The 24,722-nt window shown below is 42.0% G+C and overlaps 1 protein-coding gene across 2 annotated transcripts in view; it reads left to right on the top strand.

Moving 5' to 3' along the window:
- Positions 1–24,722, top strand: part of LOC128821385 (guanine nucleotide-binding protein G(q) subunit alpha) — a 239,715-nt gene that overhangs the window by 147,270 nt on the left and 67,723 nt on the right. For both annotated transcript variants that reach the window (XM_054002371.1, XM_054002372.1), the window contains one exon: positions 19,970–20,124. In XM_054002371.1, coding sequence (XP_053858346.1) covers positions 19,970–20,124 — 155 coding nt within the window. The remainder of the gene's footprint in view (positions 1–19,969; positions 20,125–24,722) is intronic.

A 24,722-nucleotide genomic window follows, 5' to 3' on the forward strand; every position in this document is an offset into this window, starting at 1 on the left:
AAATCTAATGGGCAATGGAGACTAACTGGACTATCATGGCCTGAATTAAGTCACACTATCACTGAGTGCTGCCATGACAAACATGCTCGAACTTCAGTATGAACTGGAGTTCAAGGCAGCAAAGTGGTGCCACTATTGACATTGCTAATGCATTTTTCTCCATTCCTCTAGCAGCAGAGTGCAGGACACAGTTTGCTTTCACCTGGAGGGGTGCGTAGTATACTTGGAATTGACTGCCCCAGGGGTGGAAGCACAGTCCTACTATTTGCCATGGACTGATCCTGCCTGTACTGGAAAAGGGTGAGGCTCCAGAACACTTGCAATACATTGATGACATAATTGTATGGGGGAACATGGCAGAAGAAGTTTTTGAGAAAGGGGAGAAAATAATCTAGATTCTCCTGAAAGTGGATTTTGCCATTACACAAAGTAAAGTCAATGGCCTGCCCAGGAAGTTCAGTTCCTAGGGATGAAGTGGCAAGATGGATGCAGACAGATTACAACAGCTCATGAGTTTAGATAAGGACAGGCTGAGATCACTCACTGATTACTATTGTGGGCAAAACAGACTTGGCTTGGGAAATTAGTTTAATTTATTACCAATCAAATCATAATAGGATAATAAGAAATAAAACCAAATTTTAAAACACCTTCCCCCCAACCCTCCATTCCTCCCAGGTTTAACTTTATTCCCAGTTTTTGATACCTCCTTCCCCTGAGCAGCGATAGGGGGTTTGGGGTTGTGGTGAGTTCATCACATGTTGTTTCTCTGTTCCTTCATCCTCCCATTCTTCTGCTCTAGCGTGGGGTCCCTCCCACAGGAGACAATCTTCCATGAACTTCTCCAACATGAGTCCTTCCCACAGGCTGCAGTTCTTCACAAACTGCTCCAGCATGAGCCCCTTCCACAGGGTACAGTCCTTCAGGCACAGCCTGCTCCAACATGGGTCCCCAGCAAGGTCACAAGTCCTGCCAGCAAACTGCTCCAGCATGGGCTCCTCTCTACATGGGTCCACAGGTCCTTGTCAGGACCCTGATCCAGCATGGACTCCCCACAGGGTCACAGCCTCCTTTGCGCATCTACCTGCTCTGGCATGGATCTCCTCCACAGGCTGCAGAAGGATCTCTGCCCTGCCATGAACCTCTGTGGGCTGCAGGGGCACAGCTGCCTTACCATGGTCTTCACCATGGGCTACAGGGGAGTCTCAGCTCCAGTGCCTGGAGCACCTCCTGCCCCTCCTTCTTCACTGACCTTGGGGCCTGCAGAGTTGTTTCTCTCACATATTCTCACTCCTCTCTTATGGCTGCTGTGTGCAGCAGGTTTTTTTCACTTCTGAAATATGTTATCCCAGAGTCACTACCACTGTTGCTGATTAGCCTGGCCTTGGCCAGCAGTGGATCTATGTAAGCCACCTGGCATTGGCTCTATCGGACATAGGGGAAGCTTCTGGCAGCTTCTCACAGAAGCCACTGCTGTACCGCCTCTGCTACCAAAACCTTGCTGTGCAAACCCAATACAATGTTATAAATTCTCTTGCAGTCAGTCTGAAAGAAAATATTTTAATAGTTTTCAAAAGTAGTTTATGGAACATTTAATTTAGATCTACAGTAACAATTTGGGGAAGAAAATTTCAACATTTATTCTCTTTATTTAAAAGTTTTTTCAGCTACCTGTCATTTCAAAACTAGCATGTTTTTTAAACCCTTATCTGTAGTGCAAAGTTCAACCTGTTCTGTGGTAATGCAGGTGCTAACAGTATTGGACTGAGATATCACTAAAAATATGGAGACCATTTGACTAGTATATGTTTGTACTGTGGCTGACTGTATAAAATGGGTTTTTCTAAAAGAAAATTTGAGTTACTTCTCTGTTTCAAATTTGCTCATGGGAAAAGGTTTTTAAGGATATACATGAGGAAATTGAGAAATATGTGAATGGACAGATTTTTCAGGGGTTGCAAAGGAATCTCTTGCACAATGGGATGCCTGCAAGGGAGAACAAAGCATTCAGGTAGTTTCTAAACTACCTTCAGGAAGTTTCTAAGAACCCTATCTGTCCCTTCTTGGATGCTTATCATCTTTTGTGGTCTTTATGCAGAGCTTTCTGTGTGCTGTTCTTGGATACCATATGAATCAGCAGTGTGTGTGATGTTTTACCCATCTGATAAATAAAACTGCAGCAACAATATTTTTAATATTCTTCATTGAGACTGGCTTTATTAAGAGAACTGCTTTCTTAAGTTGCACTGCAATTAATTTATGCAATCCAGTAGGTATTTTTTAATTTCTGTCATTTACTAGCTAGGATAGGCAGTAGAAAACAGCTTTTTATGAATGCATCCCAAGCAGATTATACAATCGTCTGGGTGTGCTGAAACAGATGCCATATTTAGAAGCCTTTTCTACATAAAATCAAATCATGTCTGTTTCACATTCTAATGTAAGTTTTCTTTGGGTCCTGCATTGCTAGGTTGAACTACATGAGAATTGGACTGTATGATTTCTTTCCCCTTCGGAAAGGAATGAAAATTAGATCTCTCATATAAAGCTATCCCAATGAGATGAAATATACATAAATATGCTTTGGAGAGGATTTGACAGTATACGAGTAGTGATATAGCTGAGATGCAGGTTGAAATGTCAAACCTACTTTTAAGGTCGGGGTTAACAGCTAAGTGTTGTATTCAGTAATGTTTCTCCAGTGTTCAGATAGTCTCATTAAGTCATTATTCCTTAGAATGACAGTTATTTCTCAGCAGGGTATCAAATTAAGGTTTTTTCACTAAACACCTGTGCAGGTTTCACCTGAGATGGAGTTAATTTTCTTTACAGTAGCTAATATGGGGCTGTTTTGGATTTGTGCAGAAAAAAGTGTTGATAATATAGATGTTTTAGTTATTGATGAGCAGCACTTACATAGTGTCAAGGCTTTTTTTGCTTCTCACCCCACCCCAACAGCCAGTAGGCTGAGGGTACACAAAAAGGTGGGAAGGGACACAGCTGGGAAAACTGACCAAAGGGGGATATTCCATACCATATGGGGTCATGCTCAGCATATAAACCAGGGGGAAGAAGGAAGAGGGGGATTCTCAGAGTTATGCCATTTTGTCTCAGCAGAGCTATGATTACAACAGCAAAGCTATGATGTAGTCGCCATCACGGAAACATGGTGGGACGACTCACATAGCTGGAGTGCTGCACTGGATGGCTACAAGCTCTTCAGAAGAGACAGGAAAGGGAGAAGAGGTGGAGGGGGGTGGCCCTTTATATTAGGGAGGCTTTTGATGCCATGGGTATTGAAACTAATGACAATGAAGTTGAATGCCTATGGGTAAGAATTAAGGGAAAGGCCAACAAGGCTGATATCCTACAGGGAGTCTGTTATCGTCCACCCAATCAGGAAGAAGAGGTGGACAAGTTATTCTATAAGCAGATAGGGGATGTTTCAGGATCACCAGGCCTTGTTCTCGTAGGTGACTTTAACCTACCAGACATCTTCTGAGAACTTAATATAGCAGAAAAGACGCAGTCCAGGGAGTTTTTAGAGTGTATGGAGGACAACTTTTTGTCGCAGCTGATGACTGAGCCCACCAGGGGAAGGACTATGTTTGCAGAGATAGGCTGGTGGGAGATCTGGTGGTTGGAGGCTGCTTGGGGCATAGTGATCATGAAATTATGGAGTTTTCAATATTTGGTGAAATGAGGAGGAACATCATTGAAACTTTTACACTGGACTTCTGGAGGGCAGACTTCGGCCTATTTAGGAGACTTATTCAGAGAGTTCCTTGGGAAATAGGCCTTAGAAACAAAGGAGTCCAGGAAAGGTGGGTGTGCTTCAAAACAGAGATCTTGAGGGCACAGGACCAGACTGTCCTTGTGTACCAAAAGATGAGTCGACGAGGCAAATGTCCAGCCTGGATGGGCAACAAGGATTTGAAGGAACTTAGGAACAAAAACAGGATATATCATCTTTGGAAGAAGGGTCAGGTCTCTCAGGAAGTATTTAAGGGGGTTGCTAGGTCACGTAGGGAAAAAATTAGAGAGGCCAAAGCTCACTTCAAACTTAATTTGGCAACTTTTGTAAAGGATAATAAAAAATGTTTTTACAAATATATTAACAGCAAAAGGAAGGGTAAGACCAACCTTTGTTCTCTGCTGGATGCAGGAGGGAACTTAGTCACTGCAGATGAGGAGAAGATGGAAGTGCTTAACACCTTTTTGCCTCAGTCTTTAGTGGGAAGATGGCTTGTCCTCAGGGCAACTGTCCTCCTGGGCTGGTAGATGGTGTCAGGGAGCAGAATGGTCCCCCTGTTATCCAGGAGGAGGCAGTCAGAGAACTGCTGATCTGCTTGGATGTTCATAAACATATGGGACCAGATGGGATCCATCCCAGGGTGATGAGGAAGCTGGTAGATGAACTTGTGAAGCCGGTCTCCATCATTTGCCAACAGCCCTGGCTCACTGGTGAGGTTCCAAGTGACTGGAAGCTGGTCAGTGTGACGCCCATTCACAAGAAGGGTAGGAGGGAGGATCCTGGTAATTATAGGCCAGTTAGCCTGACCTCAGTACCTGGTAAGGTAATGGAAGAGTTTATATTGAGTGTTATTGCTCTACACTTACAGGACGGCCAGGGTATCAGACCTAGCCAGCATGGGTTTGGGAGGGGGAGATCATGTTTGACCAACCTGGTCTCCTTTTATGACCAGGTGATCTGCCCAGTGGATGTGGGAAAGGCTGTGGATGTTGTTGATTTGGTCTTCAGCAAGGCCTTTGACACTGTCTCCCACAGCATACTCCTGGAAAAGCTGGCAGCCCGCAGCTTGGACAGGAGCACTCTGATGGGTTAAGAACTAGCTGGAAGGCCAGGCCTAGAGAGTGGTGGTGAACAGTGCTGCATCCAGCTGGCGGCCAGTGGTGTTCCTCAGGGGTCCATGCTGGGGCCAGTTGTGTTCAATAATTTTATTGATGACATGGATGAGGGGATTGAGTCTTTCATTAGTAAATTTGCAGACGACACTAAGCTGGGAGCGTGTCAATCTGTTGGAAGGTGGGAGGGCTCTGCAGAGAGACCTGGAACAGTTGGATGGATGGGCAGAGTCCACTAGGATGAAATTTAAGAAGTCCAAGTACCAAGTCCTGCATTTTGGCCACAATAAGCCCCTGTAATGTTATAGGCTGGGGACAGAGTGGCTGTGCAGTGGCCAGGTGGAAAGGGATATGGGGGTACTGGTTGACAGCCGACTGAACATGAGCCAGCAGTGTGCCCTGATGGCCAAGAAGGCCAATGGCATCCTGGCCTGTATCAGGAATAGTGTGGCCAGCAGGACCAGGGAAGTCATCCTTCCCCTATACTCAGCACTGGTGAGGCTGCACCTTGAGTACTGTGTCCAGTTCTGGGCCCCTCAGTTTAGGAAGGACGTTGAGATGCTTGAGCGCATCCAGAGGAGGGCAACTAGGTTGGTGAGGGGCTTGGAACACAAGCCCTACGAGGAATGACTGAGGGAGCTGGGGTTGTTTAGCCTGGAGAAAAGGAGACTCAGAGGTGACCTCATGACTCTCTACAACTTCCTGAAAGGTGGTTGTAGTCAGGTGGGGGTTGATCTCTTTCTCCAGGCAGGAACTGACAGGACGAGAGGACACAGTCTTAAGCTGTGCCAAGGGAAATATAAGTTGGATATTAGGAAAATGTTTTTTACTGAAAGAGTGATAAAGTATTGGAATGGTCTGCCTGGGGTCGTGGTGGAGTCACCATCCCTCTATGTGTTTTAAAAAAGACTGGATGTGGCACTCAGTGCCATGATTTAGTTGAGGTGTTATGGCATGGGTTAGACGCGATGATCTTGAAGGTCTCTTCCAACATAGTCATTCTTCAATTCTGTGAAAACAGAAAATATTTGCTAAGATTTGTTTTCCCACGTAAGAGAGATTCTTTAAATGGTCATCTTAAAATCAATTAGTCCATATAGTTCATTGATGCGAAACAACCTTGCCTACTGCATCTCAAGCATATTGCTTTCTTCTGTGTATCAGAATACTCTTTAAAAATGGACTGCATTTGTGTATGTCTCTCATAAATAATTTTGGTAGGTTAGAAAGCTGTAACCGAAACTGCAGGAAAAACAAAAACTTTCCAACATCTTTTCAGTGTTAGAGAATCGAGGCATCACTTTATTCTTTTCAGGATGTTGTTCTGGCCAGGATGTGCAACAGAAATAATTTCATCCACACATTGCCCAGGTTGTGCAGAGAAAATCATTCCATCACATAGTCTTTACTAGATTTTTCACATACTTATACAGTCAAAACCCAGAGAAATTAATTGGTTCAATTATCATTGGTCCCAATTTACACAGTTCTTAGTATTTGATTTCCTAGTGGTTATTGATCCCTTTGCCTTCAGTGTTAATTAGGTTCTCATGCTTTTTCTCATTCTTTGCTCTCTTATCTATCTTTTCCCAGACCAGGTATCTCCTACCATGCCAGGGGAGATGTTTGGAGTTGATGGTTGTTATCTTTTGTATATCTCCTGTTCTACTCCCAGTCTGCTGAGATGTTAAGCTCATCTGGGCTTGACTAGTGAAACAGTCCTTTGAAGAGAAACTTCAGTTCCTTTCCCCTGGGCAAAGGCAAATAAAAACCTTGACTAAACTTATATAAGCATTTTAAACTTTGTATAATTTCCAACAAAGCTAGTTTGAAAAAAATTACATAGACAATATCAAAAGGAATACAAAAAAAAACCCCTTCTTTCTAAGTTTGTTCTAACATTGACTGAGAGATAATGACTCTCACTTTTAAAAAATTAATGGTTTATTAAACCTTAACAAAAATACAACAAAGGACTGAATAAGGAAAAATTACAGTGCTGGGAGTCTCCGTAACCAGCAGCCAAAATGGGTACTCTGCCTTTTATACCCTTAGCCCATCCCAAAGTTTTGTCAGTTAACTCCTTCTCTGCTGTCCATTGGTGGAGATCACTTTCTTACATCTTGATTGGAGGTCAGGTGTTGTTATGACGAGCCTCCTAGTAGTAAGCCAGCCCTCCTCAAATGCCCTGGCTACCAAAGCTAATACAAGGGAGAGGGGAAAGAGGACTATGGGAGGACATATTACAATAACATCACTATACATATTAACATACACACAATATCTATCTCTTAATTGTGAGAGCCAACCATCACATTACTCATCTATAACAACTGTAACCACTTGTAATGGTTCTAAAAAGAAAAACTCAGTGGGGAAAAAAGTTAATACTGCTCAAGCCCCTCCCCCCTGCCCAACAGTGGAGGGGAAAACAGAACTGTGAGAAGTAAAACCAAAAACATAAGAGTCACAATTTTACTGAGGCAAAAGGCACAAACACAACAATACAGAGAAAAATAGTTTATCTACAAAATCAGCAAAGGCAAAACGTCACCTGGCCCCCCACCCTTAGGGCAAAACCAAAATGGTAGCTCCCCCCATGCTGTCTGCCACGTGGCACCTGGGAGAACAGGCAGCACACCAAAGAGGATCTTGTGGCTCAAACCTCCTCCCCCCAGCCTGGGACCAATGGAAAAACAGGAACAAAATGAAACCCGATGAGCTAGTTCAAACCAGGAACTATGCTGCCAAGATGCGCAGTCCTGGGCAAGCTCCCTCCCTATGGCAGCAGCAGTGGTGGTGGCACTGGGGGATGCGGTCACTGCATCTTCCCTTACTTGTGGCGAGTGTCTCTCTCTCCCCAACAGCAAGTGGCAATGGCAGTGGGGGGTGCTGGGTCTTTCTCTCAGTGGAGGCAGCAGCAAACTGGCAGGCAACATGCAGCTGGGTCCTGAGCAGGCTCTGGCTGCACACAACTCGACTGGACCGGGGGCCACCCCTGCCACTCCATTTCCCAAGGCAATCTCCTCGTCAGAAGCTGTCTTTTCAAGGTTTTGGGCTCCACGGCTGGAGAAAATGATGAACCAGGGACCTGCAGTGACGGTGTGGTCTGGACAGCCCCAGCCCCTCCCCAGTTCCAGGCCAGAGAAAGAATGGCAGACCTTATGTTTCCCCATACTGCCTTAAAAAAGACAGTCCACTAAAGATGATGTAGAGGAGTGTAGAATAAATGTTTTTGTTACCCCTAATGCTAAACTCTGCCTCCTATCCCTGTAACTAGGTCACCACTGTTGTAAGATTCCAAAAGGTTGAGGCATCTATGGAAAGAATATTGGAACAGATCCATTTTCTGTCCCACTTAGTCACTAAGGGACATGAGTGCTTTCAAAAAATTAGAAAATAGGTAGAAAACTGAGACTATGAAACTGTCATGGTTTAGGAATGGTACTCCACAATTTAGTTCTCCCAATGAGACTTTCCAAACAACACTGTCGCTCAGTCATTCCTCCTAACTCCTCTTCCACCCTCCCTCTGTGGGAGGCCAGAGAGGAGAATTGGATGAAAAAAAAGGCAAAGATCACGGGATGAGATAAGAACAATTAACTGTAAATGGCAATGAGATAAGAAAACTAACAGTAACAGCAACAATATAAATAAGAAAAATACACAAAAAGAACGGTTCATGTCTTACGTTGCAAATGCAAGATGTGGCTGGGGATGTGTATTCTATTGCCATCTATTAGAACCAGGTGGGAGAGTTATCTTCTGTTAATTGAACCACCTGTTAAAACCAGGTGGGGCAGTGTTCTTTATCTCTTCCACTACCCATCCTCCCTCTGGGGAGATATCTTCTGTTAATGGGCCATTGAGTCTCACTGCATGACTGATAAAATTACATCATCCCATTGTGAGATGTTCCACCCAGGGGGAGGAGCCAAGCATTCCTACCTAGATATAATCTGAGATTTAGAACACCACAGTCAGCCTTCTCCTACCAGATTCCCAGAGGAGCAGCTTTCTTCTCTACTGGATTCCCAGAGGAAGACCAGGCCAATCAACACCACCACTGGACCTTCAGAGGAAAACTACACCCTTCTACAAGATCACTGCTTCAACAGAACCGCATCTGTCACTCCAGGAGGACTGCAGCCACCATTTAGTCAGACTGCTACCAACACCCTGACCAACACGGTGTCAGGTTGTATTCTGACTCTGTCAGTGTTGTTTTGTGTTACTGCATTTTTTTTAATTTTTCCTAGTAAAGAACCGTTATTCCTATTCCCATATCTTTGCCTGAGAGCCCCTTAATTTCAAAATTATAATAATTCAGAAAGAAGAGGTTTACATTTTCCATTTCAAGGACGGCTCCTACGTGCCTTAGCAGACACCTGTCTTTTCAAACCAAGACAGATCACATGCAAAAATGCTCACCACAGAGCCAGACCCAACCCAACCACAGCCACAGCCACGACTGGAAGGAACCCTTTTCCTCTGGAAGTGAGACAGTCCCTTCCCCCTATCCCTGTCTCCTAGTGTAACTTCATGATGCTGAATTGTATCCCCATTCATCTGTTTAACCCAGAAATAAGTTTTACACCTTTAAAACTAGTTCTAAGTGTGAAGGGAGGGGGGGAAGACAGAAAAGCAGTGAATTGTCTGAGGTGCCTGTATTAAAAAACATAAGGATAAAAGCTTCAGCTTTTCTTCTCACAAACTGTGTTGTCTGCAGCACAGACAGCAAGAAAGTGCTCTCCTTTGCTTTTAATTAGTTTTAGCTAGCTGAGACAGAAAAGTTCCCCGAACTGTAGCTTTTCTTTTTCCTAAAACTGAAACCATGCTCTAAACTGAAAACCAAAAAAAACCACTGAAAGATCACACCTGTGGCCCACCAGGGTCCAGGACGCGGCATTTTCCAGTGCAAGAAGAACTAATAAGAGACTGAACGAACCGAACTACATTCCACAAAAAAACTTTTTGAATTTACCAACTCTTCAAAACAGCGAGAGGTTTTATTGTTTAATATTATTCATTTTTTATGCTTGTGAATACTTTGCTTGTTAAATAAACAGTTTTTTCCACTTTTCTCAAAGGAAATATTTTCCTGAACCAGTCAGGAGAAGGATTGCTTAAATCTACTTTCTAGAGGATCCCCTTTAAAAGTTTCCTCACAAATTTCCCCTAAACAAGGACACCCTGGCAATGACATAAGGTGTTAATCGCATAACATGTCTTGGCCATGCCCCCTTCTGCTGATCTGGGGTAGAACCAGGACAGAACCTTAGAGATTAAAAAAATATATTTATTTTTTAATGCAGTCAGGGGGGAAATAATATTGCCAGAATGACCAGTATAAAAGCATAATTATCTTCAAGCTCAGATTTAGTTTTTAACATTGTCAATAATTTCCTGAAGGCAGTGGTGAAGAAGAAGATAGCTATTTTAGTATCATCTAACACTCTGATTTCCTGGTTTCAGAAACATAAAATCATTGTTAGAAAATACTTCTAATGGCATTCCTAGAAATTTCAGTTATCTTTTCCTGGGATGATTCTTTTTAATACCTGTAGAAATCAAGGAAGAAACTCTTAAAAATTTATGTGATTTGATAAAGATAATTGGATTAATGTTTCTGTAACATTTGTGGCAAATAATGTGCAATTTGTTACATGTAATCTTATATCTTCAAAAGGATATGGAAAATGTTCTTTGACTGCTGATGTCAAGTGTATCAGACTGTAAAGACAGATCATCTAGATTTTGTTTGCAGAACATTACAGCTTAACTAGTAATTACATCTTAATTACCAATTTGAATTTCATGGTACTCGCAGAATCCCTTTTGATTTTGTTTGTTTCACTGCTTTGATAGCAGTTGTTGGTGTTCCAAAAGAAAGAAATCTCAGATGGTACAATTTTTTAAGGGGTGGTAGATTTACTATTTTGTTTCAAGTAATGTTTATTTTTGGGTACAGCAAAAAGTATCAGTGAAGACTAAGAAGTACTAGGTAAAGGTTATACTGCGGAAACTAGATGAATGATGAGTCCTCAGATTTGTCATGTAAGCAATTTGAGTGCTAACATCAAAAGTAGTGTTCCAAGATTGATATTATATTAGTGGAAGGAAACTAAACCAAATATTTAGCAGTTTTACCACCACACATCATGCATGGTTCAGTCTTTTTCTGCAGTAAATGTATGCTTTTGCATCTCATTCGGCTTCAGTAGAATTACTTTTGATTTTATTAGATTGAGAAATCAAGCCAATAGATGAGATCCTGGTTTTAAATCTCTCTCTTTTCAACCAGAAATTAGAAGCCAGTAAAAGATACCAACTGACAAAGACTCAGAGAAAGAAAAATTGTAAACTACAACAATGTATAGTACCTCTGGGGAACAAGACACCATAGCCTAGACATAGCATAAAGACTTGAAATTTGTGTGAAGGGTTATTACTTTTTTAAGAAAAGCAGCATTGTTGTCAAGAGCTGTATGTCAGTAGGATACAAGTAGTCATGAGTCTACCCAGGGAACCAGAAACAGTTTTCATTGAGGAAAGAATGTTTCTTTTAAAAGGCTGAATTAGATGTCTGCTGGATACATGTCGCTGGTATATATTGAACTTCATTTTAGAGGTTTTTGCCACATAGTGCAAAGTCATATTCATTTTAGGGCAGGACAAACAGAACTGGCAAACAAAATTATTTCAAATCTTCATCTAATTTTTAGTAATTATATGTCTAAATTAATAACTGAAAAAAGTAATTACATTTTATGACGCTCCTGATGTATAATACTTGAGCATCTGTCAATTATGATGAATTTCCAACGAAAGCTTAAGAGCAACTTTTGAATACTGAGTCAGTCTTTTACCTCTGGTAGCATTTTGATATCACCTGGCCATACTTTCAGAGCTCAAGAACAATAAAATAAATAATATTGGAATATATTGTTGTATCAGTTTCTCACAAGTAGTGAGCAAATACTTGGGGTATCGTTCTTTTGGAATACTCTAAAGCCAACTGATTACATAACTGGGCTTCAGAAAAAAATACAAAATCTTTTGGGAAAAAATATATCTTCCTGTTTCAAAAGAGTATTGGCTTGTGCTTAGTCAAATACCATTACTTAAAAATTTTGTTATCAGATAGTAGAAACACTTCATGATCTGTCCAGTTTTGGGATGGGTGAACATGATGTTCCAGAAGAAAATATACTTTGTTAGAACTTAGAGACATGAATTCTTATAATAGAGAGCATATGTTCTCTATATCTAAAAGGCAAACATTTTTCAGATTGAACTTGGGATTCTTGATTTCCCATGAGTAGACAATAGTTGCAGGAATAAAATTTTGTTAAGTAACGAGTAGTAGCATTCTCCTGGACTGCCTGAAAAGAGAGGTGACAGGTTGTATGTGTGAAAGCAGGATACATTACTTTAAAAATAACAAACCCAGTCCTTATTGTATGCACTTACCAGATTTAAAATGGAAAGGGGTCTGTATCCTTACTGAAATGAATCTAGTCTGAAATGTAGACTAAATTCGAGAATAGAATCCCATTTTTTTTGTTTGCTAAGTTTTCATCTGTTCTTTTTCTTTCTTAGTGTATGTACATATAAATGTATCTCTTTAAAAGACAAGTTTTCTTTCTCCTTCCCATTCTTTCTGCTCCTATCAGTCTAACTCTGCCAAGTTGCTTAAGAGATGATAATTTTAAAAGCAAGCATATTATTATCCTAAAATTAAACCTGAAAAATGAAAACTTTCTAAAAATTTAGCTTAATTAAATATAAATTTTCGTGAGAATATTTTATCAATTTCACTAAATAATACTGGATTAGGATAAGCTTATTCTGAAATAATGACCCATATACTCATTTATTAATTCAATTTCATATCATTCCGATTACTATTTTTCTTAGATTGAACACACCTTAACATCATTCATTCATAACCACACATTGGTAAGATTGCCAGTCTGAAAAATTATTCCTGTTAATCACATTCACAATATATGAATGTCTTGATTTGAAAAGACAGGTGTCTGCTAAGGCAGGCAGGAGCCGTCCTTGAAATGGAAAATGTAAACCCCCTCCCTCTGAATTATTATAATTTTGAAATTAAGGGGCTCTCAGGCTAAGATATGGGAATAGGAATAACAGTTCTTTACTAGGAAAATTAAAAACTGTCGCAGGCACGTTCTTCTTTCTTTCAGTATTTTTCATAGAGGAGCACAGAGGAAAGAAAGAGAAAACAATTTCTATTTCTGCTCCTTGTTTTTCTCATGTGGAATGTGTTTGGAGAATCGTTTACCTGGGGTGATTACTTGATTGGATTCTGGTGAGGATTGTTTGAGCCTGATGGCCAATCCGATCCATCTGTGTCTGGACTATCAACAGAGGGTCACAAGTTGTGAGTTAGTTAGATATGGTAGTTAGAACAAGTAGGTTTGTAGTTTTAGAATCTCCTTTAAATAATATATTAATGTATTATAGTATAGTTATAATAAAGAAATCATTCAGCCTTCTGAATTGGAGTCAGACATCATCATTTCTTCCCACCGGGTTCACCTGCTTTTGCAATAAAAAACACAAATGTAATAGTACAAAAAAGAAAAGAAACTACTGACAGAGTCAGAATACAACCTGACACCTGGTTGGTCAGGGTGTTGGTAGCAATCTGACTAAATGGTGGCTGCAGTCCTCCTGGAGTGATAGATGCAGTTCTGTTGAAGCAGTGATCTTGTAGAAGGGTGTAGTTTTCCTCTGAAGGTCCAGTGGTGGTGTAGATTGGCCTGGTCTTCCTCTGGGAATCCAGTGGAGAAGAAAGCTGCTCCTCTGGGAATCTGGTAGGAGAAGGCTGACTGTGGTGTTCTAAATCTCAGATTATATCTAGGTAGGAATGCTTGGCTCCTCCCCCGGGTGGAACATCTCACAATGGGATGATGTAATTTTATCAGTCATGCAGTGAGACTCAATGGCCTATTAACAGAAGATATCTCCCCAGAGGGAGGATGGGTAGTGGAAGAGATAAAGAACACTGCCCCACCTGGTTTTAACAGGTGGTTCAATTAACAGAAGATAACTCTCCCACCTGGTTCTAACAGATGGCAATAGAATACACACTCAGCTACACTTTTCAACCTGAGACATTATCCACCCCTTATTCTATTACCATCTGCATCATACCCGATTCAATAAACTCTACACAATGAAACTTTACACACAGTTTTCACTTAAGACTAGGTTTTCCCTGTGGTACACCACGGGCTTCTCCATTTTTCTGATTTACCCACCAAGTGTAACCAAGTCCTTGAGGAAAAACAATCCCACAGATGGGTTCATCTTTGCCTGAGGTGGGACTAATCCAGTCTTCCCTAAAATATCTTTCATGTGTACCATAGGGACTGTATCTCCATCCACTGTGTGCAGGGATTTAGACTGGGCAGGACCAGCTTGATTGATGGACCCGCGGGTATTGACCATCTAGGTGGCTTTTGCTAAGTTAATTTCTCAATTTCTAAAGGTTCCCCCGCCAAGTTCCTTCAGGCTAGTCTTAAGTAGTCCGTTGCATCGTTCAACTTTCCCAGCAGCTGGTGTATGATAAGGGATGTGATATATCTATTCAATACCATGTTCTCTGACCCAGGTGTTTATAAGGCCATTCTTGAAATGGGTCCTGTTGTCTGACTCAGTTCTCTCAGGGGTGCTATGTCTCTACAGGACTTGCTTTTGCAGGCCCAAGATGGTGTTCCAGGCAGTAGTGTGAGGCACAGGATAGGTCTCCAACCATCCAGTGGTGGCTTCCACTATGGTCAGCACATAGCGCTTACTTTGGCGTGTGTGGGGCAGTGTGATGTAGTCAATCTGCCAGGCCTCTTCATACCTATTTTTGGACCACCACCCACCATACTATAGGATTTTCACCCGCTTGGCCTGCTTGATCACAGCACACATCTCACAGTCATGGATAACCCACAAAATACTGTCCATGGTTAAATCTACCCCTCGGTCTTGTGCCTACTTATAGGTGACATCTCCGCCCTGATGACCTGAGGCATCATGAGCACACTGAGGTAGGAACAACTCTCCCTTGTGTTGCTAATCTAAGTCTATCTTTGACAGTTCTATCTTTGCTGCCTGATCCACCTGCTCATTGTTTCAGTGTTCCTCATTAGCCCGACTCTTGGGGACATGTGCATCTACATGACGGACTTTCACAGGTAGCTTCTCTACCTGAGTGGCAATGTCTTTCCACTCATCGGCAGCCCAGACTGCTTTTCCTCTACACTACCAGTTGGCCTTCTTCCACCTTTCCAGCCAGCCCCACAGAGCATTGTCTACCATCCACAAATCAGTATAAAGGTATAGCTTTGGCCACTTCTCTCTTTCAGCAATGTCCAGGGCCAGCTGAATGGCCTTGAGTTCAGCAAGTTGATTTGATCCCCCTTCTCCTTCGGTAGCTTGTGCGACCTGTCATGTGGGGCTCCATATGGCTGCTTTTCACTTCCGGTTCATCCCCACGATGCGACAGGGACCCTCAGTGAAAAGAGTGTATCGTGTTTCTTCTGCTGGTAGTTGGTTGTACAGTGAAGCTTCTTCAGCCTGTGTCACTTGTTCCTGCTCTTCTTCATCAGTGACACTAAAGTTTTCAACTTCCAGCACGTTTGTAATTATTTCCAAAATCCCAGGGCGATTTGGGTTTCCAATACGGGCACACTGTGTGATGAGGGCAATCAATTTGCTCTATGTGGATTCTGTGGTGTGGTAAGTAGAGGAAACCTTTCCTTTAAACATCTACCCCAGCACCGGTAGTCAGGGTGCCGGAGGAGTTGTGCTTCCATACCAATGGCCTCTGAGGCAGCTTGAACTCCTTCTTCTTAGGCGGCCAAGATTTCCTTCTCTGTGGGAGTGTAGTTAGCTTCAGATCCTCTGTAACTTTGGGTCCAGAATCCCAGTGGTCAGCCTCGAGTCTCTCTAGGCACCTTCTGCCACAGGGTCCAGGACAAGCCATTGTTCCTGGCTGCAGAGTAGAACACATTCTTCACCTCTGGTCCTGTCCTGACTGGGCCAAGGGCTACCGCATGAGTGATCTCCTGCTTGATCTGGGTGAAGGCTTGTTGCTGTTCAGACACCCAGTGGAAATTGTTCTTCTTGCGGGTAACCAGGTAGAGAGGGCTCACAATCTTGCTGTACTCAGGAATGTGCATTCTCCAAATACATATGGCACCTCGGAAAGCCTGTGTTTCCTTCTTGCTGGTCAGTGGAGACATCATGGTGATCTTATTGATGACCTCAGTGGGAATCTGACACTGTCTGTCTTGACACTTTACTCCTAGGAATTCGATCTCTCAGGCAGGTCCTTTGACGTTGCTCTTCTTGATGGTGAAACTGGCTTTCAGCAGAATCTGGATGATGCTCTTTCCTTTCTCAAATACTTCCATTGCCGTGTTCCCCTACTCAATGCTGTCATCGACATACTGGAGATGTTCTGGAGCTTCACTCTTTTCTAGTGCACCTTGGATCAGTCCATGGCAGATGGTGGGGCTGTGTTTCCACCCCTGGGGCTGTCGGTTCCAGGTGTACTGTATGCCCTTCCAGGTGAAAGCAAACTGAGGCCTGCATTCTGTTGCCAGAGGAATGGAGAAAAACGTGTTAGTAATGTCAGTAGTGGTGTACCACTTTGCTGCCTTGGACTCCAGCTTGTAGTGGAGTTCCAGCGTGTCCGGCACAGCAGCACTCAGTGGTGGAGTCACTTCATTTAAGCCACGATAGTCCACAGTCAGTCTCCATTCTCTGTCAGACTTGCGCACAGGCCAAATGGGAATGTTGAAGTGTCAATGGGTTTTGCTGACCACCCCTTGGCTCTCTAGTTCATGGATCATTTTGTGGATGGGGATCACAGCATCTTCATTCATCTGATACTACCATCGGTGCACCATCGAGGTGGCAATTGGTACTCGTTGCTCTTCCACCCTCAAGAGTCCTACTGCAGATGGGTTTTCTGATAGTCCAGGCAAGGTGTTCAATTGCTTAATGTCCTTTGCCTCTACAGCAGCTATGCCAAAAGCCCATCTGAGTCCCTTTGGGTCTTTGTAATAGTCATTCTAGAGAAAGTCTGTGCCTAGTCTATGCTGGTCACGAAAGGATGTTTCTGCCACTCCTTCCCAGTCAGGCTCACCTTGGCTTCCAACAGTGTCAATTGCTGTGATCCCCCCATTACCCCAACAATGGAAACAGGTTCTGCCCCCACATGTCCTGATGGCATTAGGGTACATTGCGCACTAGTATCAACTAACGCTTCATATTTTTGTGGCTCTGATGTTCCAGGCCATCAGATCCACATCGTCCAAAAGATTAGGTTTTCCCATGCCTCTTCCTGGCTAGAGGCAGGGCCCCTCTAATCCTGGTTATTATTTCTTTCCTGGGCATACATGCTAGAGGTACCTTCAAGGGGATCTGACAGATCATACCCAGCAGCTCGGTCATGGGAGGCTGAGGTTACTTTCACTTTAGTGGAACTCCCGGTATTATTGTTTTTCTTTTTGAGTTGACGCACCCGTGCTGCCAGGACAGAAGTAGGTTTCCCATCCCACCTTCCCATGTCTTCCCTATGGTCATGCAGGAAGAACCACAGGTCAGCTTGGGGGGTGTACCCTCAGTCTCTAGCTGGGGGACGTTGGGCTCTGACTTTGGCGCCTGTGACTTGCACTGGTGCGATATGGGAACTGTGCCTTCTCATCTCCTCCTTCATCTCCCTCATCTCCCTCATCTCCTCTTGGAGGGTCCTAATTACAGCAGAGACATGGGCCTGCATCGGGCCATTGATCATACTCTCATAATTTCTAAGCTTGTTGGCAACAGAACCCACTGTCTCTCGGTTGGTATCGGCATTAATCGTTGCAATTAAGGTGGTGTATTGGGATGGCCCTAGATTTGCCAGACTCCACAACATTTGCCCTGTGCACCTGACTTTGTCGGGGTCATTATCATGCTGTCCATCCCTCTCAAAGAGTACCTCTAATACTGCCACTTCTCTCAGCTGTTGGATCCTTTCTTCAAGGGTCTTCAAGCGCATTCTATTATGGTGTCCCTGCATTCTCTCCCTGTGGACAAACCTTTCTCTGACACTCATTAAAAGCCGCTCCCAGAGGGAAAGGGGCCCTGGCTCCCTTACAAAAATCTGATTCATACCTGAGTCCTGGGTCAAGGGTCTCAAATTCCTTGCCTCACCACCATCTAGTTGCATACCTGTACCCATAAGGCCCCAGACCCGAAGTAACCAGGTTGTATAAGCCTCACATCCCTGTTGTACAATGTCTTTGTGCAGATTACAGAGACTTTCATATGTCAGGGACTTGGTGATGATCTCAACTGTTGGTTGCCCTGCGGGTTGTGAGGGCCCTCCATTCTTATCCTTATCTGGGTGCTCTGATTTAGTCTTAGACTTCCTCATTTCCACAGGGGTGACTGCTGCTGGCTGTGACAGCCCTTGCGATTCAGCTGGAACCTGGACAGTTGTAACGTCTGTGGGTTCCACTGCTGCACCATTAAACTCTCCCTCTTTGAGGCAGGGGGAGGGTTTCTCACCAGCTGGAGAAATATACTCCTTTAGCATCTGGCCCATCTCACATATCTCCTGTACCAGAACCCTCACCCAATCTGGATGGTTTATTTCTGAGATGGGCTGTGGGGCAGGGTCAGGCTCTGGGGCGGCATCCCTAGTCCCCAGGGCAGTGTCAGGTTCTGTGGCAGCATCCCTACTTTCTGGGGTAGGTGTCAGGGAGGTTATCCATGTCAATCTTCCCTTATCTCTGAATGCCAAAGAGAACAGGCTTAACAGGCATATCAGCAACACCAACCACTGCATGATATCATTAGCATTTAGAGAAGATTTGAACCCTTCGAAAATTGGTGGGGCAGACACAAAGAGATGGTTAAAGGGTTGGGAGAAAATTTCCCCCCCCCCGTCATTTTCTCACAGTAGGTACCATTATTAAAGTAAGCCCAAAAGCATACAGTAAGTGTGCGATAGCTCTGAATCCATGTGCCTGGTTTACAGAGGAAGTTAAAAAAACATGAATTCCTCACCTTATTAATCCATGAAGCAAACTGAATAACAGCCACAGTAGCCTTTGTTATAGGACCCATGTTTAGAAAAGGGCATTCAAATGGGAGAAATATAGCCACAACCACATGCCACCTGAACCAGGGTAAGCTAGACCACATGGTGACACTTAACAAGTTTTCTATATCCAGCACACAAAAAATTAGATTACTCAATAACTGTTATTTCTTTCTCACCCTTTTTCTCTCGATGCCCTCGAGCTTCACGTTGGATGCCAAAATCTGTCTTAGTTTGAAAAGACAGGTGTCTGCTAAGGAAGGCAGGAGCCTCTTCTGAAATCTGAAATGTAAGCCCCCTCCCTCCAAATTATTATGATTTTGAAATTAAGGGGCTTTCAGGCAATGATATGGGAGTAGGAATAACAGTTCTTCATTAGGAAAAAATAAAAATAAAAATGCAGTAATACAAAACAACACTGACAGAGTAAAAATACAACCTGACATCCTGTGGGTCAGGGTTTTGGTAGCATTCCTATTAAATGGTGGCTGCAGTCCTCCTGGAGTGATAGATGCAGTTCTGTTGAAGCAGTGATCTTGTAGAAGGGTGTAGTTTTCCTCTGAAGGTCCAGTGGTGGTGTAGATTGGCCTGGTCTTCCTCTGGGAATCCAGTGGAGAAGAAAGCTGCTCCTCTGGGAATCTGGTGGGAGAAGGCTGACTGTGGTGTTCTAAATCTCAGATTATATCTAGGTAGGAATGCTTGGCTCCTCCCCCTGGATGGAACATCTCACAAGGGGATGATGTAATTTTATCAGTCATGCAGTGAGACTCAATGGCCTATTAACAGAAGATATCTCCCCAGAGGGAGGATTGGTTGTGGAAGAGATAAAGAAAACTGCCTAATTAACAGAAGATAACTGCCCCACCTCTAACAGATGGCAATAGAATACACACTCAGCTACACCTTTCAATCTGAGACAATTAACTATTTGTAAACATAGAAAATTAAATAAATTTAATTGTTTTCTTTGTTTCAAATTAGGCTCATGCACAGTTAGTTCGAGAAGTCGATGTAGAGAAGGTGTCAACTTTTGACAACCCCTATGTAGATGCACTGAGAAGTTTATGGAATGACCCTGGAATCCAGGAATGTTATGATAGACGACGAGAATATCAGTTATCAGATTCAACAAAATAGTAAGTATATTGTGGCTACAAATAACTGTATCTTATTTTCTGTTCTTTCTAACAAATTAATTCATACTTTTTATTATTGTATACTATATTTTTGTCTACTTACATGTACAGTTTCTTTATGTGTGTGTAGAAGTATCTGTGTGTGCATACATATTCAGCACAAACCTGCACTTAATAATGTGAATGCAAAGACTACTGTAAGGAAGGTAGTGAATCTAGTTTAGTATTATGTGTGCGTTTGTTTCTCAAAACATAAGTGTATGATAATTTCAAATCTTACATTATTACTCGGAAAGTGCAATCAAAGGTAGACTTCTATGCAATTCATAAAAATTGCAATGCCCTTGAACATCTGTTTTCCTTGTTTAAAATAGCAATGGAATTTAACAGTGTACCCTGAGCATTGTCTAAATGTCATCTTCAAGAAATTCAGTTGCTCTGAGTAATATACTACAGAGCTCTGGTAAAATTTTTCATCTGGTAAAAAAAAAGGATGATGGTAGAGGAGGATGACTTTTTGGTATTGGCCACTAGAAAAAGAGTTAGCATACTTGTATATTAAAGCTGTTGCAAAAACTTCCATGTTCTCCACTGGAACTTTTAGAATACTTTTGGAAATCAATCATAATATATTGTTCTAGTCTCCATGTCAGGTTAGCATGAAAGGCATCCTCTCATTGAGGAAAACACAGAAGAAACTGAAAGGCACCATGAAGGTTCAGTCAATAGAACATGGCCATACACAAAACAAAAATATGGAGTGAGATTTATCTGCACAGTAGCCTGAGGGTCCTTATGTAGCACAATCCTTTATACATGATTGAGTCGAGACAAACTTTAAAATACCTTGCTGATACAGTGTAGGCAGCTAGAGAGCTACTAGTGCATGAATTAGGTCTGCTGAGATTGGCTCCAATGCTCTGTAATTACCATACCACATTCTGCTTCTGCTTTATCAGCCTCTCATACATGTTGTTCTATGTTACATCACGTGTGGGAGGGGGAGGGGCAAAGAGACAGAGACCAGTCACCCCAGATGTTTGTGTGTCACAGAGAGCTTTATTTTCCACGCCCTCCCTTATATAGAGGATTTGAAAGATGCAGTCTGGGTGCTCTCATTGGTTTGAACTCCATGCCCCTTCGGGTCCTGGACCACTGAAATGCATGCAGTCTTATGAGAGATCTGATCGGCGAAAACCCTTGTCACTCAGCCCAGGGGCTGACAATGTGACACCAACAGTTCTATGCAATATGCTGTCCCATAGAGCTGGTTGCCTTCACAGTCTATCACTTCTACTACTTATATATGCATATTTTGGTGCACAGTCGTTCAAAATACAGGAAAATCTCTCTTGTATTGCATGGATTCTCAGTGTCCCCAAATATACAATATTGTGTTTTATTTTTCAATGGTAAGAAAGCTAAAAATCATAATAAATTACATGTAAGTGAAAATTTCTACCGTACGTAAGTAGGAAAACAACATTTTAGAGAAAATTAAGCTAACTATACTTTCTGATTGTTTTAATTTTGAAATGAAAAGCAAACATAAGCAGAAGGTAAAACAGAGCTTTTCTTATACTTTGAGTTTCTTATATATGTATGTCCCAACTTTGATGCCATGATAGATATAATACTGATTTCAAAATTGAAATTAAATGCATATATTTTAATGTTTGCCTTAGAATAATACAATAAAATTAATAAGTCTCCAAAGTAGGGAATAGGCATCTGATGTCACTTCAGATCAAATTGTACTGAATCTTAGTTTTGACCTAGTTCTAATGAAATCATCACCATAGTAGATCTTTTGAGTAGTATTAAAATAGTACAGATCATTAATGAGCTATAGAAACATAATTTTCATATACTTTCTTGCAGAAGGGAAATATACTAGTTGATTGGTAATTTTTAAAGCTAAGCATATGCAGCCATTTAACAACAGGATTTATTGAGGATTTTGTAGATTTTAATTATAAAATATTAGACTTAATTTTGTGGTCTGCAAGAATTGTTTTGGATCAAGTAATATAACATTAGAATTATGAAGCACTATATATGAGTCTTTACATGAGCTTCTCTTATATTTATGCTTGCAAATAGAGTTTCTTTACATCTGTTAAGTCCAGGAAAAGCAATTAGCAGAAACCAAAAAGAAGCATTATTTAAAAATACAGTCCACATGTCAACAAACAGGGTGAAAGAAACTTATCCAAACTTATCCTTTGATGCGAATAAGCAGACGTTTCTTTCTTCAGGGTGCCGAGGACACTTAACAAACAAATCTCATCCATTTTATATACTTTTTCTGCTGAATCATTGTTATATAAGTTCTTTTGCATACTATGCATACCATGCCTGCTCTTAAATTTAACCTTTACATTGATTGGTTCCAATAGTGAAGCGATACACAGAATAAATAGACTCCACAACCCGATGTAGTTATGAAGTGGGTGTGGTATGTATTGTCAGCGCCCGGCACAAGTGAGATAGCTCTCGTGAAACTTGTGCCCCGAGCCCTGGTATGGACTGCATCTTTATTCTCAAAGGTGTTCCATATACATTACATTGCACAACTTTTCTATGCATATTCAACCCCTGGCCCCGCCTGTCCTCGCTTCTCATGCTAAATAGGTCCACGCCCTTCTGAGCATGCGTTGTTCACGGTGGTGGACGCACGGGGGTCTTTCGGTGGTCTCTGAGGCTGAAGGCCATGGTCTTCTTCATGACTGAACTTTTGAACTTTTCTCTTTTGCACTTGCGCTTTGGTCCCTTGGTGCTTATCTGAGTATGTCTGTCGATTTTGATCAGCTTGGAGACAGAGGAGCTCCTTTATCTAGGTTTCTTGCACTCCTTGGTCTCCTTCCAGTATTGTTCTTTATCGCAAGAAGCTTCAGAAATTTGCATTTTCCTATGCCCTTTGTACCATGGCAGAGGTTTCTTAAGTAAAAGGTTAAAATTCAACACACAATTCTACAAGCTAAAATTTAAATGCTTAATTCATATTGCTAATTTAAGCAACCCCCCAAAACTTCAATTTCAATAGTTAATAACTTCATTAACATTCTTATCCTAAAACAATCATTGGTCATCTCTACTGAGGTCTACTGATTGCAATCCTTAACATTAAAATCAAGATGGGCAGGGTAGTGGGTTTCCAAGCAGCATAACTGGTGAGCATGACAGTCTCCATAGCTTCTTGACTGAAACATAAGGGTTCAGTAACTTCTTGGTGAGATTTCTGTGGTTACGCATTCCAAACACATCACTCCTGATATTTCTATACCTTATACTTCACAATTTTCTACTTATAATCATATCTAACCCTTTAATACGATCAAATTGATTATTTGATCAAAATATTCATAGCACACATGTTTAGGGATAAAACATTGTCCTTGTTTTAGTCAGGACAGGGGCAGGTTTTGCAGTAGGCGGGAGGGGACATGGCCAGGACCCAGAAATTATTCTATACCATCTCACATCATTGCTGGGGGTAGGGGAAGGGACTCCCTTCTGAGGAGAAGGGATTCCTTTTGGTTGAGCAAGTGTGGCAGACAGGGTGGTCAGGATGGGGTAGCAGTCACATCCGGTTGGGCTCTGCAGTGAGCATTTTTGCATGTGAATCACTCTCTTTCATACACTCTTGTCGTTAATATTGTTGCTGTTGCTGTTTGTTTTCTTGTCTCATCGCCCATTTCCAGTAAATTGTTCTTATCTCAACCCATGATCTTTGCCTTTTGTGCCTCCAGTTCTCCTTTCCAGCCACCTGTGGGGGTGGAAGAGGGGGATGGGGAGCAAGTAAACAGCAGTAGGGTTTGGAGAATCTTGGTGGGAGAACTAAATCGGTACCATTCCTAAACCATGACAAGCATCTAAACAAAATTTGCCAGCTTTAAGTCCCAATGCAGGAAAAAAAAAAATTACTGGGATTGACAAAGCACTTAAAAGGAAGTAAGCATCCAGTGCTTACTGACTTCGTGAGATTTCAGTAATTTCATCTGACTTGATATATAAAACTGGAAAAATAGTTTGTTGGCCATCTACTCTCTTGTATATGTTTTGAAACATGTGTCAATATCATTCTTCTTCTTCCTTCATCCCTTGCATGAATCTCTCCTATAGTCTTGTCAGGTTTTTTGCCCCAGCATTTTTACAATAGTGGTATTTTTAATCTGTTCAGCGTTGCTTTTTTCCCCCACACCATTAGTACATGTTGTCTTTCTAAATCTCTTTCCCTGTATTTTCTGTTGTTTCTAAATTCTGTTGCTAGCTTCTAATATATCCTGTAAGTTTCTATACTTGCACATTCTGTCATCTTCTGAGCTGCTTTGTCATTCTTAGCAACACTTTTTAAGTTTTCTATCCACTGCTAGTATACTGCAAGAAGACATCTGATAGATGTGCATTTACCAAAAGGGGTGAGCGGAGTGTCTAAGAAAGTAAGTTTCCTGAAAGGTGGGTATGGGTATTCTCAGTTCAGTCATAGAGAAAGAGACATTTCTACCAGGCTGGGCCTGGGAGAAAGTTGGAAAGGAATGTAAATAATTCTTTATCTCTCTTGTTGTTCACATTGTTTATAGATATGTTCTGCCACC

This window comes from Vidua macroura, chromosome W (assembly GCF_024509145.1).
Source record: "Vidua macroura isolate BioBank_ID:100142 chromosome W, ASM2450914v1, whole genome shotgun sequence".
NCBI classification, from domain to species: domain Eukaryota; kingdom Metazoa; phylum Chordata; class Aves; order Passeriformes; family Viduidae; genus Vidua; species Vidua macroura.